Source organism: Crinia signifera, chromosome 11 (assembly GCF_055691185.1).
Source record: "Crinia signifera chromosome 11, ASM5569118v1, whole genome shotgun sequence".
NCBI lineage: Eukaryota > Metazoa > Chordata > Amphibia > Anura > Myobatrachidae > Crinia > Crinia signifera.
In genome coordinates, this window is record NC_139227.1 from 47,825,100 (window position 1) to 47,846,218 (window position 21,119).

Consider the following 21,119-nt stretch of genomic DNA (forward strand, 5'->3'; position numbering starts at 1 on the left):
CAGCCAGTCAGCAATTGGCTGAGAGAGCGCTCAGCCAATCACAGGCTGCCCATTCATACATAGCAGCAGCGGGGACGGGCAGCGCAGTGGCGGCTATTATATTTTTAAAATACTTGTCAAATGACCGGCCGCTCTCTGATTGGTTGAGAGCTCTCCGGCCAATCAGAGAGCGGCCGGTCATTTGACGAATATTTTAAAAATCTAATAGCCGCCACTACGCGTCCCGTCCCCGCTGCTGCTATGTGTAAGTACACTGCCCGGCCAGGTCAGCAGCACCCGCCGCCCGCCCCCACCACCGCTGGCCGCCGCTGCCCGCCCCCACTAACCCTCACCGCCCTGCAGCTCCCCGGGTTTTTTTTTTACATGGGATAAATCGCATGCGATTTATCCCATGTAAAAAATGGCACATCAAGTGCCAAATTGTATGTGAGCCTCCCGGGGAGCTGCCGGGCGGCTCGCAGGTAAATTGGGTCCGACTTGTCCCTAGGATGGGGGCCTTAAGAAAAACACATTATCCAATCAACACAAACAGTCAATGAAAAAGCTGAAGAGGAGGGAGTTGGCATACGTGGCGATGCATATGACAAGTTAGTGCGATATAATGACATACATGTGTCTCCGCTCCCCGCACTACTGCACAATTGTGAACATGTTAGCGGAACCTGCTGCTCGCTGTCCTCATCAATATTGCAGACGTATTATTCTCCTCCTGTTTCTGCACAAGACGTTGCGGCTGCAGATTAATATTTGATGCTGTGGAAAGCTTCGCTCAATAGGGTTTTATGTCAGAGATTATTTTCCTGCTCTCGGAGTTAAAGGAGGTTATCGTTCTATACCGGATTAGCCACATTCCTGTCTTTCTTTTTGTCGTTTGAAATCGAGATCTCCTTGACAAGATTGTGAAGTGTGCATAGCAATGAGCCCGCAGAGTAGGTGAGAGCAGGGTGCCAGGATATCCCAGGAACAGAACATTCTCTTCTACGTATTTACAACCTTCATATAATAGCTGCATTAATGGTCAGCTCTGATGTCATCACTGGTATCACTGCCTGTAATATAACACTTGTACAGTAGATTCCTTTATTATACTTGCACATGGTGTTAATTAAGGTTAATTGGTTGTATACATCTCCCTTGCCCAATATCTCAATATTCATTAAATGTTCTTTAATGTTAAATGTTCTGGTGTTTGGGCCAATCTGTGGATAAGTTCCAGCATGCAATGGGCCTGATAGTGAGATCAAAAGATGGCCAGACGCAAAGCATACCTTATATATAGTCTTCCAACTTTATTTTCATAGAGTTGATGCTCCTCCCACTATATTACTGTCTGTGGCTTCCTGCTGCCTCCATTCCCCTCCTCACTTCATGTCACTGCCCTGTCACATGCAGCCCTGTCCTTACTGAAACATCATCCATCTCCTGATATACTCTGTGCTGCTGGGGGACCCTGCTCCTCCCACTATATAACTCTCAGTCTGTGGCTTCTTGCTGCCTCCATTCCCCTCCTCACATCACGTCACTACCCCTGTCACATGCAGCCCTGTCCTCACTGATTCAATCCTATAGCATACCTCCCAACTTTGTAGCTTTCGCCGAGCGAGCGCCTGTCAAATTGGGGGGGGCTCCCAACTGCCACACCCCCCCCCCCCCCCGCAGCGGGACACCTCCGGCCGCGGGTGGGACAGCGGGACAGGACCCGGTAATCGGTACTGTCCCGCTGAAATCGTGAGTGTTGGGAGGTATGCTATAGGTAGATAGGTCACTGCTCCCCAAAAGTTTATCATACTCCTCTGAAGTACTCTGTGTTGCTGTGAACAATGATCAGATTTTCCTGAACCCACATAGCGCAGCAGGAGTTGTATATTCACTACCCAAACCCTGGTGGTGTCCTGTTGTAGGTACACTGGCTTCCATGCATTATGTATTAGGAAGGGTACATGATGTGACTGGGGTGAAGGGTGAAGTCAGTACCTGACACTGATAACACAGATACCTAGTGGGGAACCAATAATCACACGCTGCCCTGACCCACAGATGCTAGTACATTGTATGCTGCTGAATCACCGCACTGTCACATACACACACGTCACCGATGTCTGTGTCCCAGGCTGTCAGCGGTGACTCAATAACGTGTGACACCTCCAGGCTGTTATCTGCTTCATCACTACACTCTGCAACATGACCGAAAGATTTTATTGTCCATGTAACGTGTTATATTAATCCTCTGTCACACAGATGATGTGTTAATGACATTTATATCACACTAGGTGATTCATCGCGCCCTACGGGCGCTCTTCACACCGTCGTAAGGGGCTGCGCCCCCTTAATTTGTGAACGTTTGTATATAAGAAATATGGTTATAATTGTATGAAAGATGCCCTGTATTGCAACTTAGGTGTCCGCGAATCACGGGAGGGGGGGTCGCGGAGGGTGCCGCGAATTGCAGGAGGGGGGGTCGCGGGGGGTGCCGCGAATTGCAGGAGGGGGGGTTGTGGGGGGTGGATGCTGCGAATCGCGGGAGGGGAGGGATTGCAGAGAATCGCGGGAGGGGGGTTACGGGGGCGGGGGTTGCGGCGAATCATGGTAGGGGGGGTCGCGGGGGGTGTGCCGTGAATCACGGAAGGGGGGGTCACGGGGTGGGGTGCCGAGAATCGCGGGGGGGTGTGTGTGTGCCGTGAATCGCGGGAGTGGGGGTTGCGGGGGGGGTGGGGGGGTGTGACGCGAATCGCCACAAGAAAAAATCAACACAGAAAGGTCAACACATGTAAATGTTGACATAAGTGTGGCACTTCATTGGTGTCCATGTCAACACATTAGAATGAATATGAAAACATTCAAAAAATGAAAAAAAAAAACTTCAAAAACTCATGTCAACCTTTTTCATTGTCGACCATAGCCATGTCAGTGTTTTCCATGTGCAATTTAATTCTGGAGCTGCCGCGAATCGTGGGGGGGTGCCGCGAATTGCGGGAGGGGGGGTCGCGGGGGTGGGTGCCGCGAATCGCGGGAGGGGGGGTTACGGGGCGGGGGTTGCGGCGAATCATGGGAGGGGGGGTCGCGGGGGTGTGCTGTGAATCACGGGAGGGGGGGTCACGGGGTGGGCTGCCGAGAATCGCGGGGGAGGTGTGTGTGTGTGTGCCGTGAATCGCGGGAGTGGGGGTTGTGGGGGGGGGGGGTGGGGGGGGTGTGACACAAATCGCCACAAGAAAAAATCAACACAGAAAGGTCAACACATGTAAATGTTAACATAAGTGTGGCACTTCATTGGTGTCCATGTCGACACATGAGAATGAATATGAAAATATTCAAAAAATGAAAAAAAAAACTTCAAAAACTCATGTCAACCTTTTTCATTGTCGACCATAGCCATGTCAGTGTTTTCCATGTGCCATTTAATCCTGGGGCTGCCGCGAATCGTGGGGGGTGCCGCGATTTGCGGGAGGGGGGGGGGTTGCGCGGGGTGGGTGCCGCGAATCGCGGGAGAGCGGGGTTCATGGGGGTTCCGGTGGGGGGTTGTCGCGAATTGCGGGAGGGGGGGGGGGGTCACGGGGGGGTGCCGCGAATTGCCGGAGGGGGGGTTGCGGGGGGTGTGACGCGAATCGCCACAAGAAAAAAATCAACACAGAAAGGTCAACACATGTAAATGTTGACATAAGTGTGGCACTTCATTGGTGTCCATGTCGACACATGAGAATGAATATGAAAATATTCAAAAAGTGACAAAAAAACTTCAAAAACTCATGTCAACCTTTTTCATTGTCGACCATAGCCATGTCAGTGTTTTCCATGTGCAATTTAATTCTGGAGCTGCCGCGAATCACGGGGGGGTGCCGCGAATTGCGGGAGGGGGGGTCGCGGGGGTGGGTGCCGCGAATTGCGGGAGGTGGGGGGTCACGGGGGGTGCCGCAAATCGCGGGAGGGGGGTTGCGGGGGGGTGTGACGCGAATCGCCACAAGAAAAAATCAACACAGAAAGGTCAACATATGTAAATGTTGACATAAGTGTGCCACTTCATTGGTGTCCATGTCGACACATGACAATGAATATGAAAAAATTAAAAAAATTAAAAATAAATCTTCAAAAACTCATGTCAACCTTTTTCATTGTCGACCATAGCCATGTCAGTGTTTTGCATGTGCCATTTAATCCTGGGGCTGCTGCGAATTTAGGGGGGGGGGGTGCCGCGAATCGCGGGAGGGGGGTCGCAGGGGGGGTGCCGCCAATCGTGCAAGGGGGGGTCGCGGGGGGGTTCTTTTTGCCGCGAATCGCGGGAGGGCGGTCGCGGTGGGGGTGTTTTTTCCGCGAATCGGGGGGGGGGGTGTCACGGGGGAGGGTTTGCCGCGATTCGCGGGAGGGGTCGTGGGGGGGTTCTTTTTGCAGCGAATCGCGGGAGGGGGGGTCACGGGGGTGTTTTTGCTGCGAATCGCGGTAGGGGGGGTCGCGGGGGAGCGGGTGTTTTTGCCGCGAATCGCGGGAGGGGGGGGGCGCGGGGGGGGGAGGTTTTGCCGCAAATCACGGGAGGGGGGCGCTCACCTGGTGGCTGTGGAGTAGCAGTGCTGGGCAACATGGGAAGGCAGTTTGTGTCTGGCACTGTCTGTGGGCTCACTGGGCTGGTTCTCTGTCACATACCTCCCAACATGACCCTCTCCAGGAGGGACACAATGCTCTGTTTCTAGACTTCCCCTTAATGTATGATTGCCATCACCTGTTTTAAACAGGTTAATTTCTCAGAAAGGTGTTCAGCACAGATGAAGGCAATCACACATTAAGAGGAAAGTCCATGAACAGAGCGTTATAGACACAGACACCCACTTTGAGTGACAGATGTAGCCAAATATATAGGAGATGTCTAATAGAAGTGACATGATCCTGTAGTGTCACAGAACTCCGTGAGATCGGGTTGTGTGTAATATCCTCATGAAACAGCAGGGGGCGGAATCCTTTCCATGTATCTTATATTAGAGGGGATGCAGGATAACGCTTCTGTGTGCTGGCGGAAGCGGTACATCTGTCAGACCAGACTTAGGTCTACAGTCATTAGGTCGACCCCGGAAGGTCGACAGGGTTAAAGGTCGACATGGGTCAAGGTCGACATGACTTAATGTTGACATGGACCAAGGTCGACATGGGTTTAGGTCGACCGTCATTAGGTCGACGTGAGTTTTTCACTGTTTTTTTACCCGAATGTCGACATGGACACAGTTGGAGTTGAACCGCAGCCCCTCGCATCGCTCGCGATGCTTAGGGCACGGTGCCTCGCTACGCTTGGCACACTATTTTATTCTCCCACCACGCCCTAGTGGATGGTAGGGCATGAAATACCGCCTGTCGGCACATGTCGGCTCAAAAAACAGTGAAAAACTCATGTCGACCTAATGACTGTCGACCTAAACCCATGTCGACATTGGGCCATGTCGACCTTAAGTCATGTCGACCTTTAACCCTGTCGACCTTGGGGCTAGTCGACCTAATGAATGTCGACCTAAGTGTGGTCTGACAGATGACCGTTTCCCGTGCTGGCTGGGTAATATTGCAGCGTTAGTCTCATTCATTCCAATATTACTGCATTTGGGGGATTCGGGAATATCCTGTTACTCTGCCAGAAGCTTGTGTACGGTGATTGTAACGTTTCTGGTTATTGAGGTTTTTGCCCCTTTTCAGCAATATTTAATATTTATTTATTAACAGCTTCTTATATAGCGCACACATATCACATCAGTCCCTGCCCCAGTGGAGCTTACAATCTGTATTCCCTACCACATGTACATGCACACAGACATTCTAGGGTTAATTTGTTGGGAGATAATTAGCCTACCAGTATATTTTTGGATTGTGGGAGGAAACCAGAGTACCAGAAGGAAACCCATGCAAGCACAGGGAGAATATACAAACTCCACACAGTTAGAGCCCTGGTGGGAATCGAACCCATGACCTCAGTGCTGTGAGGCAGTAATGCTAATCATTACACCTTACGTGGTGCCCCTATTTTTTGCAACTGACATCAGCACTGATACTGTAGCAATAGCAGAATGTACAGTACATCCCCGGTCCTTTAGGTGACACTAGCGCTTCTTAAGCCCTACATAAAGTGCGGCTGCATTACCCCAGGAATGGGACCTGCTTTAACTGATCCCGACAGTCACAGAATACACACCAGAGAGACAGAGTAAATACTGTCCTGCTAATCTGGGACAGGTGCAGGGCCTCCATCATGGGGCTTCCGGGACTCTAGTACGGGGCACAGACAGAAAGGAAATGCATCTGAGCGCGCAGCAGGCGCTTACTGCAGGAAAATCGAATTCCTTGCACACGGATGGGCTCCCCGCACAAACCATCGAGACAGGGTGACCCTCGGCGTATTATACTGTTTAGGTCACAGTGCACGACTGATACATTGTAAGAGAATTTCATCTCTGCAGACTGAGAATACAATAATGAAATTGGCTCCCAGATTACGTTTCCTCAGCCGTAATTATATTTCCCTCCGATATTGGCGTTCTAACCGGTTTTATGTTTGCTCTGTATATGAACCCTTGTGCCCCTGCTGCCACACCCATTATTGCAGTGCGCACTGTACTGTGTATATATCAGTGAGCGCAGGGTATACTGTGCTCAGCGACACGAGAGCTGGTAATGGGTACAGCGCACGGTATTAGGTGCCGCTCCATTCATCAGCAGCTAATGAATCATTCTGCAATTATTGCTAATTTGTGGTACAACCATCTCCATCTGCTTATCAGCAAGTATCTGTGCTGTTGTATGTAATCTAGTTATCATTTAATTACCATTGGGAGACTGGATGTTGTGTGTTTAGCGAGTCTTCAAATATTTAGCTTAATGGAATTAGAAAACTGCTTTTTTTTCCTTTTATGTCATATAAAGCACAAAGCGATCTGACGATTGTCCGTATAGATAAGATGGGGACACGGATAAAGGCCAGGGCCAGCAGTGGGTTGGTTATAGGCTACAGGAAGGGAGGTTAGGGTTAGGCTGCAGGAGGAAAGGTTTAGGGTTAGGCTGCAGAAAGGGGAGGTTAGGGTTAGGCTGCAGAAGGGGGAGGTTAGGGTTAGGCTGCAGGAGGGGAGGTTTGGCTTAGGCTGCAGGAGGGGAAGGTTAGGGTAAGGCTGCAGGGAGGGGAGGTTAGGCTGCAGAAGGGGGAGGTTAGGGTTAGGCTGCAGAAGGGGGAGGTTAGGGTTAGGCTGCAGAAGGGGGAGGTTAGGGTTAGGCTGCAGAAGGGGGAGGTTAGGTATAGGCTTCAGGGAGGGGAGGGTTAGGCTGCAGAAGGGGGAGGTTAGGGAGAAAGGAGGTTAGCCTACAGGGGAGGTTAGGGTTAGGCTGCGGGGAGGGAGGTTAGCCTACAGGGGGGTTAGGGGTAGGCTACGGGAGGTTAGGCTGCGGGAGGAGAGGTTAGGGTGTGGGAGGGAAGGTTAGGGTTAGACTGCAGGAGGGAAGATTAGGGTTAGGCTACAGGAGGGGGGTTAGGCTGCGGGAGGGGAGGATTAGGGTAAGGCTGCGGGAGGGGAGGATTAGGGTTAGGCTGCAGAAGGGGAGGGGAGGTTAGGCTGCGGGAGGGGAGAATTAGGCTGCAGGGAGGGTAGGTTAGGGTTAGGCTGCAGGAGGGGGAGGGGGAGGGGAGGTTAGGGTTAGGCTGCAGGAGGGGTGGGGTAGGGTATAATACTTACTGTGATGTGTCTGGATTCCACCTGTGAGGATCTGCTGGTATACGCACCCACCGGTGGTATATTAGCATGTCCATCAGTGACCACAGCAATATCAGGCAATTGTACTATATACTGTACCTAATGTTTGTACATAGTAATCACATTCGATGGTCCTATGTCTGGCAAAATACTAATCACGGTCTCCCTGTCATTGTCACCCCGCAGCCTATTTGACCTGGGAGGAGAATATTACTGCTACAGCTCAGACATAACCTGCTCCTTCCCAGCCAATGGGAAGTTCACGCCAAACCAGAGAGCAATATACGAGGCTGTGCTGAAGGCCTCTCGCGCCATCATGAATGCCGTTAAGCCAGGTAAGAGACTGACGTCCGTCCCCATTATATTTCTGTGATCGCAGGAAGGGCCTATTTAATATGATATTTTGTAACCTTTGGCAACCACAGAACGATTGATGCTGAAATATTATTGGTTACATTAGTCTACTGTGTTCAATTATATCAAATACCTAACAGCACACCTCAATATGTTGCATCTCCTTTGTGTCATCGCATTCACCAATTACAGCGACATGCGGCAGATTTACCAAGTGATATTCTTGTTTTCGCTAGTTACGGATAAATGGAGCCAATGTCGTGTGTTTCATAAATGACAGGAGCTGATTGGCTGGAGCAGCATTTATCTGTAATAAGTGATAACAAGAATATCACACTTTGTTAAATCTGCCCCTGTTCGTGGTAATGTTATCACGTGTATGTGCAGCCCTCTAGCCACCAAGTTGCTTCACATGCAGGTTTTTTTGTGTGTACACCTGGTTTCTGTGCTATTAGTGATGCAGCCCATCGCAACGCAATCTTTGGTATGTGCTGAGAGGCGTTCTGCTGCGTCCTGCAGATGTAGAGAGAGTCGCTGTTACCCAGCTCAGTGCGACTTACTCACTTTGCTGGCGTATTGAGGCCTGGTTATCTTGTAATTTGGTTTTTGTTTGCTATGTACGGCGCTGCAGACACTTTGCGGCGCCTTATAAATAAACAAACTACTACGGTACTTGTTTCCTAGCACGGCCACAATCTTAAGTAATCGTGTCCCTTAATTAAGGGACACGATTACCCCGATGGACCCGATTTCTTTTGAAATCAGGTCCATTTTGCCGGCTAGGAAACAAAAATCGGGGGCATCGCGTCGGTCGGGACCATTAACATTGGTCCCGACGCGACCGACGCGATGCCCCCGATATTTGCATTGACTTCAATGTTAAAAAAATTTTTAACATTGAAATCTTGTCGTGAACGGTAAAATATCGGGGGCATCGCGTCGGTCGGGACCATTAACATTGGTCCCGACGCGATGCGACGCGATGCACCCGATTTTTACATAGGATTCAACGTTAAAAAAAATTTTAACATTGAAATGGTGTAAAAATGTAAAAAAATGTGAAATGGGTCAATATGACCCATTTGACATTATAAATGTCCCCGTCGTCGCCCCACGATAGACGCCAACCCGAAGCGTGGCGAGCGCAGCGAGCCCGCGAGGGGCGGCGGTACGCGTCCTCCGACCTTTTCATGCCCTACTATCCACTAGGGCGTGGAGTGAGAATAGAATAGTGTGGCGAGCGCAGCGAGCCACCGAGCCCGAAGCGTGGCGAGCGCAGCGAGCCCCACGAGGGGACGCGGATACCTTCACAGGTAAACGCGTCCCTTCGCGGGCTTCACAGGTGTCCGTGGCGACGCGGACACCTGTGAAGCCCGCGAAGGGACGCGATTACCTGTGAAGGTATCCGCGTCCCCTTGCGGGGCTCGCTGCGCTCGCCACGCTTCGGGCTCGGTGGCTCGCTGCGCTCGCCACACTATTCTATTCTCACTCCACGCCCTAGTGGATAGTAGGGCATGAAAAGGTCGGAGGACGCGTACCGCCGCCCCTCGCGGGCTCGCTGCGCTCGACACGCTTCGGGTTGCCGTCTATCGTGGGGCGCTGTGTACGCGCTTCAATTTGGGGGGGTTTGGAATTTTTTTCATTCAATCCAATGTAAAATTGGGTCCCAGGGACCCAATTTACATTGGATTTAATGAAAAAATCGGGTCAAAAATCGGTCGGTCGCGTCGATCGCATTGCATGCGACCAAATCGCATGCGATGCGATCGACCCGATTTTTTTCAGCACGACCACCCCGATCTTAATCGGTGTGGCCGTGCTAGGAAACAAGTACCACTACTACTACTACTGGTGTATGAGGGCCCATCTCTACCTATTAGCATACGAATTTGATAAATCTTTGCAAATTGCGACGTGAACACAACACTGTTTGGTGGGACACCGATGTCTACAGGCAGATCGGTTTCTGTAAATCAGGGCTGTCCTGGATAAGTTGTGACCAGCATGGCTGCCCCCGACCAAGTGTGGGCAACTCCAACAATGACGGCAATTAATGAGATCTAAATGTATTTCACTAGTGACCACGAGACCGCCTTCTGATATTACTTTCTTGTGTAAAACGTTGTAAAACCATAAATTGCAACCAAACACTTAATATTTTTTTATTTTTTAAAGCGTGTTTTTACCCTGATTTGTGACTGGTGGAGAATGAACCGTTTGCGCTACACCTGTTTGTTGGAAGTTACTGATACATCTGAGAGAGTGACACAGTTTCCTGTCCGAACAGCACACGTATGTTCTGCACACGCTGACCTATATCTCAGCCTGCGCCCGGCCATGAAACCGCTTGTCGTCCTCTCTGTCTGAGCAGCGCAGACGATTTCCGATTGGCATTACAGCAGGGTTCCTGCCAAGTGATTACAGCCCCTTCCATTATCACACACAGCGCTGGAAAAGGACCCATTTGCCGGATTACCATTGCTATAAATTTTGTGACTCTGTCAGTGCGGGCGAGTGGAAGGGGCTCGCTAGGGCTGGGAGACCGTCACAGGAAACAGGCAGCAGTCTGTCCCTGAGAGACAACACTCTCTCTGTGATATCGCCCTCGCTTTTCTCTCCGCTCTCAGGGTGAGGATGTGGCTGTCACCGGCTGGCTTTTCATGGCTGTTTGATGAATGACCTCTCTTTATAGATCTGAGCAGGCGTTAGATGGTGAAAAGATGTTCACCTTATGCACTGCAGGTAGAGTGACCTTTAGTTTATTCCACCATGGTCTCACTTGCTTCAAAAGACTTGCAGACTATTTTATTTCAGCAGTAGTCGACTTTTAAAATCATAACTCACATAATCTTCTGTACAGGACCTACGTACAAACAAAGTGAACATATATATATATATATATATATATATTTATTTTTTTTCACCATATACGCCAGTGATCCTAATGGTCCAGTGCCAACATTCGTTAGACCACTAAAACCCACTGGTTCCGAATGGTGCTTTCACCCCAAAAGCTGCTCATAGGCGGTCAGCTCTCTCCTGTAAGTAGCCGGTCTTCTGAAAACGACTTATAACTGAGGTTCTACGTCTTGCTGCGGTATTACCCTGGCCAGCAGCGCACACAATACTTAAACCTTTTATTATATAGGATTTTGAATACTGCTCCGGAGTAATCCCCCCCCATACCCCCCCCCTCTTCCTTGTGGCTTTTGTCGTTTTCACAAAGATTTTTGTTTCTATCCAATTCTGCTCTTTGCTGGTGACCAAGACAACGATGATGTTGAAACCGATCCCAAGGTCCGGACGGAACAGGACGCTGAAAGTCCCTCAGTGCGTCGCTGCCACAGATGGAAGGGGAATTTTGCGCAGATAGCAAAGTCAGCTAATATGAAACTACTGGTTAGATACAGAATATTTTGTGGTTTATCCGTGGACTCCTCACCTCCCCCCTATTAGAGCTCATTGTCTCTGGCTCGCAGAGCCATGTGATTTATTGGCCTTCAGAGACGGGTCTGGCCTGGCAGGGTCTCAGCCGCTCCCTTGGGTCACAGTGTGGTTTTGCAATCGTGAACGGAACAGTCCAAGTTGCACAGTCAGCGACAGACAGATCTGGGCAGTGACGGACACAGGACACCCGTCACATGTGCAATACTGGAAGATGTCCATCCGCTCAGTGTATCAGGGAACCCCCGTCCCAAATACACTGCACCCCGCCTTTTAGTCCTAATATTAACCATTTCTATTGTCATTGCAGCTTCCTGTTGTGTAACTGGATGCAGAGTAAGATGAGGGAACATGGTCCATCCTTGACTGAACGATTATTCTTGGTACTGTAGGACATCGTGACATCATTGAGGCATGACAATTGGTTTAGACCGCCACAATATGGCTGCCTCCACTGTGTTGCGCTATGCAAGTAGCAGTCATCTGTTTATGCTTTAGCAAATCTCCTCTCTTCAGGGCCATTGCTGAAGATAGGTGAGCATTGGCGCCAGGCAGGACCTAGGGCGTGTCATTGTCGCTTGCACCTGTATTTGGCATGCAAAGTATCTGCATAAGTTCAGGCACTTGGCTTATCCTGGGTCATGGCATCACATGCTCGGCCAGCGGGATGCATTTTGCCTCTGCTACGGCCCTGCATCTCATGATGTGGGCAACCGTGGCCTTGGTAACATCATCCAATGCTTTCTTCCCTTCTCTATTGGTTGTCTCAGACTTGCAGACTGTAAACCCAGCCAGTAACAGTGCAGTACAGGAAGAGGCGGGCCTGATGGCATTGTCATGGAGACTGTGGCGGCAGAATAGATATCCTTTTACCTACAGTATAATGGTTTGGCCTGAGTAGTATTATAGATTTTAATGATCCAGCTTATTGGTGGGGACCCTACACACTTTCATTTACCTCCATGATAATGGCTATTTGCAGATCCCCATCTTTATTTGCCAACTATACGGCATGGCATACCTGTCTGCGAACTACGCCTCCCGGCAACCACCTGTACAGTGATCCTGTTAGTAAATAAGCTTCACCTCCTCCCCCCGACGCCAGCGTACAGAGCTATATAATATTTACACGCCTCCTAATTGTCCCTGTGTGAGAGACCTCAGCTTTATGTGCCTGTCGAGACAGTATTTGTGCTGCGGTGACCTGACATTACCTCTTACCTTATACATGAGGAAGTCTGTGGAGTAGGAGCAGGGCGAGAGTTAACGTCAGGACATTGTTACCTAGCCTGCAGCATCTGTGCAGGGAGAGGTGCAGCTGCTCAGGCGTACAGTACAGGGGATTACTGTGCACAGACGGGTGAAGACCCCGGGGGGCCATGGGCCACATACTTATTTAAACCCACTTCCCGCTCCCGTTTTGTATCACAGTGAAAGGGAAAAAATATATATACTGTATAATACACAATTCTCATGTGGGAAAAACAGCACACACCAGACACTACTTAGTGTCAACAACCATTTTATTGTTCTTATCAGAGCTTGTCGTGGGGGAACTAGGGCGATCCAATAGGTATAGGTGCCCCAGTTCCCCCAACTATACCTGGGCTAATTTAAAAATGCAGCACCTCCAATATCCCTCCTGTTAGTAAGGGACAACAAATTCAAACACAACACAGAAAATGATTGGAATGCGCCAATTCCATATACCATATACATATACCATATACATACACCATATAATATCCATATACATATACCATATAATATACATATACCATATAATATCCATATACATATACCACATAATATCCATATACTGTACACATACCATATAATATCCATATACTGTACACATACCATATAATATCCATATACCATATAATATCCATATACTGTACACATACCATATAATATCCATAAACATATACCATATAATATCCATATACTGTACATATACCATATAATATACATATACCATATAATATCCATATACCATATAATATCCATATACTGTACACATACCATATAATATCCATAAACATATACCATATAATATCCATATACTGTACATATACCATATAATATACCGTATTTGCCGGCGTATAAGACGACTGGGCGTATAAGACGACCCCCCAACATTTCCAATCAAAATATAGAGTTTGTTATATAAGTGCACCCGGCGTATAAGACGACCCTCCCACTTGAAGGCATGTTTTTCCAGGGGGAAAAAGTAGTCTTATACGCCAGCAAATACAGTACATATACCACATAATATCCATATACATATACCACATAATATCCATATACATATACCATATAATATCCATATACCATATCATATCCATAAACTGTACACATACCATATAATATCCATATACATATACCATATAATATCCATAAACATATACCATATAATATACATATACATATAATATACATATACTGTACATATACCATATAATATACATATACCACATAATATACATATACCACATAATATCCATATACATATACCACATAATATCCATATCCATATACCATATAATATCCATATACCATATAATATCCATATACATATACCATATAATATCCATATACCATATAATATCCATATACATATACCATATAATATCCATATACCATATAATATCCATATACATATACCATATAATATCCATATACCATATAATATCCATAAACTTTACACATACCATATAATATCCATATACATATAACATATAATATCCATATACCATATAATATCCATAAACTTTACACATACCATATAATATCCATATACCATATAATATCCATATACCATATAATATCCATATACCATATAATATCCATATACCATATAATATCCATATACATATAATATCCATATACATATACCACATAATATCCATATACATATACCATATAATATACATATACCATATAATATCCATATACTGTACACATACCATATAATATCCATATACATATACCATATAATATCCATATTCATATACCATATAATATCCATACATATACATATACCATATAATATACATATACCATATAATATACATATGTGTGTGTGTGTGTGTGTGTGTGTTTTACCAGCTAAACAGTGTTACACAGGTGCTGGACTACAACTCTCCTCTATATGTATGTGTGTGTGTATGTGTGTGTGTGTGTGTGTGTGTGTGTGTTACCAGCTAAACAGTGTTACACAGGTGCTGGACTACAACTCTCCTCTATATGTGTGTGTGTGTGTGTGTGTGTTACCAGCTAAACAGTGTTACACAGGTGCTGGACTACAACTCTCCTCTATATGTGTGTGTGTGTGTGTGTGTATGTATGTATGTATGTATAGATATATCTATATAATACATATGTTCTGTTGTAGAATACAAGCAGGCATGCACAGGGCTAATTGCTTTTATTTATGCGCGCTTCTGGGGAGCAGCGACCGGCATGTCCCTACAATACGGGCATCACCTTGATCTTTGCAGTGATAGATAACTACTGTAGCACTGAACAGCTCAAGGTGAGATTTTCATGATTTTTTTTCTTTTGTTGGATGTTTTACTGCTCGAAGCCTGGCGAGCGAATCAATGGTGTCGAAACTTGACACAAAAAACAACGGTGACCTTTCTCATGTTGACCTGGTACTTGATGACCTTTGGGGTTCGGCTTAGACACTGTCGACTTTATTATCCACACCCTTATGGCAAGAGTGCCATACCAATGGGGACAAACCCCCTACAGAAAGACCATTTACAGTATCCTGGACTGAGCGATATCCAAGGTCATGATGACTAATGTATGATCAGCGGTTGTAATAGTGAAATGATGAGCTGCGTTCTGTGCAGATGAGGGGTTCCCATTACTACTTCTGTGACTTGTGTCCTCAGCAGCTCTTATCTCCCTGCAGTGGCCCAGCATTGTGGCCCCATCTGCTTCCCACAGACCCTGACCCCTCACCTTCTGTCTGCAGACGCTGATACTAACCAGCACATAAATTCTGTCCCCTATTCCCATTGTGACTCCATACCAAGAGAAAATAAATAAGACTCTAACACCGCTAATGTGCACAGACACCAGAGCTGCGGCTTGTGGTCCTGTGACAAACAATGCACATTCCTCATGTATACAAGGCTTGTATTGAAGGCAGGAGTCTGGGACAGATATATCACGGCTGCTGGAAAATAGATTGCATGTGCTCAGCGTGTACACACAGATGTGTCCTGACTGGGCGCCACGCGGTGCGTCTGAGACTCTCGGAGACGAAAAGCCGCTCACGGCCATTTTGTATCACCTGCCTCATTGCCCGATAAAAAAATATCGGGAAGTGGAGGGGATACCCCCCAATATGTATTATAGTGTATTAGCCCCAACGGGTACTTGGCAAAGGGTTCCTGCCTCTCTTCTGCCCCTGCCCCTATGCCCCACAGTTATGCAGTGGGAACCATGAGTGAGGAATGTGGGGGGAAGGCCCTTGTGGTACGCACCTCCCAGAGATTGACATTAATCCTGCACCAGTGATGCTCACACTCCAAATGGGATTCCGATGGCTGACAGACAATGTCTACGTCCACACCATATGGTCTATATAGACCAAAAAGTAGACACAAACAAAAGATCAACATGGCAATGGTCGACACATAAGTTCAACATGCTTTTTTCACCATTTTTCTCCAATTTTTGGGGACTTTGTTATAATTCCACATGGATTCCGGTCGGAAACGTTAAAGTGCCGAGCACAGCGGTGTAAGCCAAGAAAACCTCATGTCGGCTGTTTCATATGTCAACCTAGCATTTGTGTTGACTTCTTGTGTATGACCTGTTCTATGTTAACCTTTTTTTCATGTCAACTTTGTGCTTATCCGACCATTTATGGTCGATCTAGACGCTGTCAACTCTATAAACCACACCCACAGTCCACATGAACTGCTATTGTGAACAGTAATGCGGCGCACTAATTGTAGGGCCTTATTCTCAGGTGTCGACACTGACACCAGAAAACGTGAAAAACTTATGTCAACCTTGTCATGCATTGCTCTTTCCTGCCTTAACCTTTTTCCTGTTTCGACATTTAGCATGTTGACCTTCTGGGGTAGACCTATTGACTGTTGCCCTAGACATAGTCTGGTCCAGATGTACTAAGCTTGAAAAGTGTCAAAATGGAGAGTGATGAACCACCAGCCAATCTGCTCCTAACTGCCACGTTATGGCCTGGCTTTTAAAATGACAATTAGGAGCTGGTTGGTTGGTGGTTTATCGCTTACTACATGTCACCGTCTGTGCTATACCACACCTGTATTGTGAGGGCGTTTGTTCCCCAGCAGTCCGGGTACTAGCAGCGGTCTCCCCTATAGGCTGGGACTCTGTGGTGCTACAGTTGAGCCCCGCATTGGATTGTTAGGGCCCCTGTTACTGTAAGAAGCCCAGAGCGAGGATTATCTCAGCCCTAACAGTTATTTGCTCAGCAGATGTTAATGTAAATGATGTTCGCTGGAAAGAAGTGTAATGTGGAGGGGCTGCCGGACTGTCTGGTTGATCTTACATCACCGCGTCCCCTGTGGGTGCTGTTGGGAAAGGTGGTCTATTGTCTCGTACAGTCGGCTGTGCCCTTCATTGGTAGCTGGCCGCCGTGTGCTACTGGTCGCTCTCACTCTCCCCGAGCGGCCTGGCCATTGGGTTACTGACCTGTATTACACATTCTACCATTTGGCAGGCAGGGAGGAATTAAACAGACATACCATCAGCAGATTCTGTTGTATGGGGTAGGGACCTTCCATAGTGCTAGGACTCTTCCTATCCAGCTGTGCGAGGGGGGGGGGGGCTGTGCACAATGACAGCTACATTACCCATGTCTGTATAAACGGACACCTCAGATACCCTGAATATGTATCTGGTATAACTACAATATGTTGGGTGGGGGCTGTGCACGATGACTGCTACATTACCCACGTCTGTATAGATGGACACCTACGATACCCTTAATATGTATCTGGTATAACTACAGTATGTTGGGTGGGGGCTGTGCATGATGACTGCTACATTACCCACGTCTGTCTAGACCTGGAGTAGCCAACCCTAGTCCTCGAGAGATACCAACAGTGCATGTTTTGCAGGTCTCCTCACAGAATCACAAGTGAGCTAATTAGCTCCACCTGTGGATCTTTTAAAATGTGTCAGTGATTAATGAGTGCAGCTGTGCAGCAGCTAGGTTGTCTGGAAAATGTGAACTGTTGGTAGCTCTCGAGGGCTAGGGTTGGCTACCACTGGTCTAGACGGACACCTCAGATACCCTGAATATGTATGTGGTATAACTACATTGTGTCGGATTTGTCGTGAAGTGCGTGAAACCCCTCATATTGCGCTGGTCCCCTGGATGTCGGGGACAGTGGCATACAACAATACTCAGGTTAAGCGACCTTTATATTTAGAGGGGAATTATCCAAAGGTCATTTACCTTGAAACATGATCACACGGCCCCCCAATGATTTTGTAATTTGCTGTGTATGAGAGAATATTACTAATGGTGGATAACCTCAGGTCTCTGCCCCCCTAATAATGACCTCAGTGTCCTGTTCCCTGCTGCAGCCGTCCTTATTACCATGTACTTGTCCTACATTAGCGTGTGCTGCAAGTTATTTTCTTGTTTTTTTGCTCATTTATGTATTGTTAGGTGCTGCGGAACCCTTGTGGCGCCAAAAATGTGCATAATAATAAGTACTATTGATCCTTTTTCTTACAAATCTACTTATGAATGTTATGAACCATTTGCATAGCTGTGTAGCGCACACAGGTATGGGAGGGTGCAGAATTTGCGCAGTATGTTAGGAAACGGTTAGTGCGCAACGCAGGCGGCGGGATGTTCTGATATCAGTGCGATACACATGTCATCAGTATCAGCCACACATGGCACAATCTGTGCCAGTCTTATTATAGGCCTGATTCATAGGTGGGTGCTCTGCCTACTGTATGTCCCGTGCAGTGATGCCAGTTGTTTGCAAACACATCCAAATTTGTGTTCCTACGGGTATGGGTCATTGGGTTGACTCAATTTATGTTGACATGCATTGGGTCAACCACTGAAGGTTGACACCTGCAATAGGTCGACATGGGTAAGGTCATAAGGGTTGGAAGGTCAACTCAAGCATTAGGTCAATCGGTACTCTTTACCTAGCACGGCGCCCACGATTTTGATCGTGGGCATCGCAGGTAAAAAAATCGCGGGCATCGCAGCCATTGAATGCACTAAAAATCGGGTGCGTTAACAATTGTGGGGGCCATTTCACACTTCAGGGTGGGTATTTGGCCTCTGTGTGCCATTTAATATTGTTTCCTATGGAAAAATCGTGTCAATTGAGGCATTAAACAGTAAAATCGGGTCAATTGAGAAATTTAACATTGTTCCCTATGGGAAATCGCGGGCATCCGTGCTAGGTAAAGAGTACCGGTCAATCTTTTGACTGTCGACCTTCCCATTGTTGACCTAATGCTTGGGTTGACCTTCCGACCCTGTCTACCTTACCCACGTCAACCTATTTTAATAAGGTCTACCTAATGACCGTATCCCGTCCCTACAGAGCCGCAGTTGCTATTTCAGGCACACGCACAGAGAAGTGTAAAGAAAATGTAGCGGGGGGAAGTTTCATTGGTGCATTTAAAGACCCGCCCATTGCTATGACTGCATGTAATGCTGCTGAAAGTGGGTGTTGCTCCCCTGTGTGTCTAAATAAGTGTGATTGGGTCCTGTCACTCTTGTGCGGCCGGCAGGCTGGGAGAGTGACTGGCAGACCTGCCGGAACGCTCTGTGCCCGCTCAGAATCAGCTGGGGAAAATAGCTGAGTGCGGGCATGCTAGCTCCAGCGGTCTGTGGCAGGATAATAAAAATATATATCATACAAGGTTGCCATTAATGCAGCACAGCATCATTTATCTCCATGAGTCATACTAAGCAAATTCCAGTTTAGGGGTTTAATAGTCCCGTAACTTATAATTGGTGCTTCAATGTTTGTATGCAGGTGAAAGGTCCACCTTACAGATAGTAACCTGTGTGTTTAGTTTGGCTTAGACCTGCCAGATAAGTTATATTGGTCTTTGGACCTTTTTACTCTTCCAAGTGTTTGCACATCAGGGTGAGACCAGGGAATGGTGTTCAGTAGATCCGTTGTCCGCTCTTTGTCCTCTAACGGTACTTACAGTTATACCAGGACAGTCCTGCCTTCCCTCAGGGGACCTGGCGGTTATACTGGGACAGTCTCACCTTTCCCCTGTGAGGAGGTCCTGACGGTTATACCAGGACAGTCCCGTATTCCCCCTGTGAGGAGGACCTGGTGGTTATACCGCGACAGTCCCGTATTCCCCCTGTAAGGAGGACCTGGTGGTTATACCAGGACAGTCCTGTATTCCCCCCTGTGAGGAGGACCTGGCGGTTATACCAGGACAGTCCCGTATTCCCCCTGTGAGGAGGACCTGGCGGTTATATCAGGACAGTCCCGTATTCCCCCTGTGAGGAGGACCTGTTGGTTATACCAGGACAGTCCCACTGTCCCGCTGTGAGGAGGACCTGGCGGTTATACCGAGAGAGTCCCGTATTCCTCCTGTAAGGAGAACCTGGCGGTTATACTGAGAGAGCCCCGTATTCCCCCTGTGAGGAGGACCTGTTGGTTATACCAGGACAGTCCCACTGTCCCGCTGTGAGGAGGACCTGGCGGTTATACCGAGAGAGTCCCGTATTCCCCCTGTGAGAAGGACTTGGCGGTTATACCGGGACTGTCCCGCATGCCCCCTGTTAGCAGGACCTGCCCTAGGGCAGTACCGTTGTCGCCCCAGCTTCTTACCCATCTGTAAATGCAGAACCTGTTGTCTCCCTTTATATAGAAACTGTTCTGCACACTGACATCAGTAGGTCGCGCCTCCTACTCATCGCTGTGATACAAAAATAAGGTTTCAGTCACTGCCAGTAGTGCGCACCCCTTAGTGTGTGATGGGCAAAACTGGGGTGGGGTAGGTGGCTACCAGGCAGGTGAATATGACTGTATGACCTATGGTACAGGATTGTATTTGAGATGACCATAATTCCATGCCGAGCACAGAGCACATCACAGCAATCTGGGTGGCCACTTGTAGGCTAATGTGCCCCGTGCTGTATATTATAAGCATATTACACATCACACTTGAAACCGTAACAGCCCCATGCTGTTCTACATGTCCCTCATCTGCAAGCCGAATTCTAATATTCAGAATAAGTAGGGGGGTGGGTTATCCCTTGTAATACACATTCTGGGGATGATGCTGGAACCCAGCGATTATACACATGTGGTCATCACCGGTGTGATATAGTTAGGTTATCAGTGCGGACGGGCTAAGGGATGTGTGATATAGGTACTTGTGTAGTTTCACCGGTTTGTACGCTCAGCAAACTATCTAAAATAAACTAACTTAACTCCATGCCAACATGGATAGTTCATACCCCCACTATCCATGTTGGCATGGAGTTGATTTTAGCTAGCGTGGCGAGCGTAGTGAGCCACCGAGCCCGCAGCGTGGGCGAGCGAAGCGAGCCCCGCAAGGGGACTCAGACGCATGGCGCCGTGAAACTACACAAGTACC

The 21,119-nt window shown here is 47.8% G+C and overlaps 1 protein-coding gene across 2 annotated transcripts in view; it reads left to right on the top strand.

Annotated features, from left to right (window-relative positions):
- Window positions 1–21,119, top strand: part of PEPD (peptidase D) — a 177,179-nt gene that overhangs the window by 144,834 nt on the left and 11,226 nt on the right. For both annotated transcript variants that reach the window (XM_083165224.1, XM_083165225.1), the window contains one exon: window positions 7,890–8,038. In XM_083165224.1, the coding sequence (XP_083021350.1) occupies window positions 7,890–8,038 (149 nt within the window). The remainder of the gene's footprint in view (window positions 1–7,889; window positions 8,039–21,119) is intronic.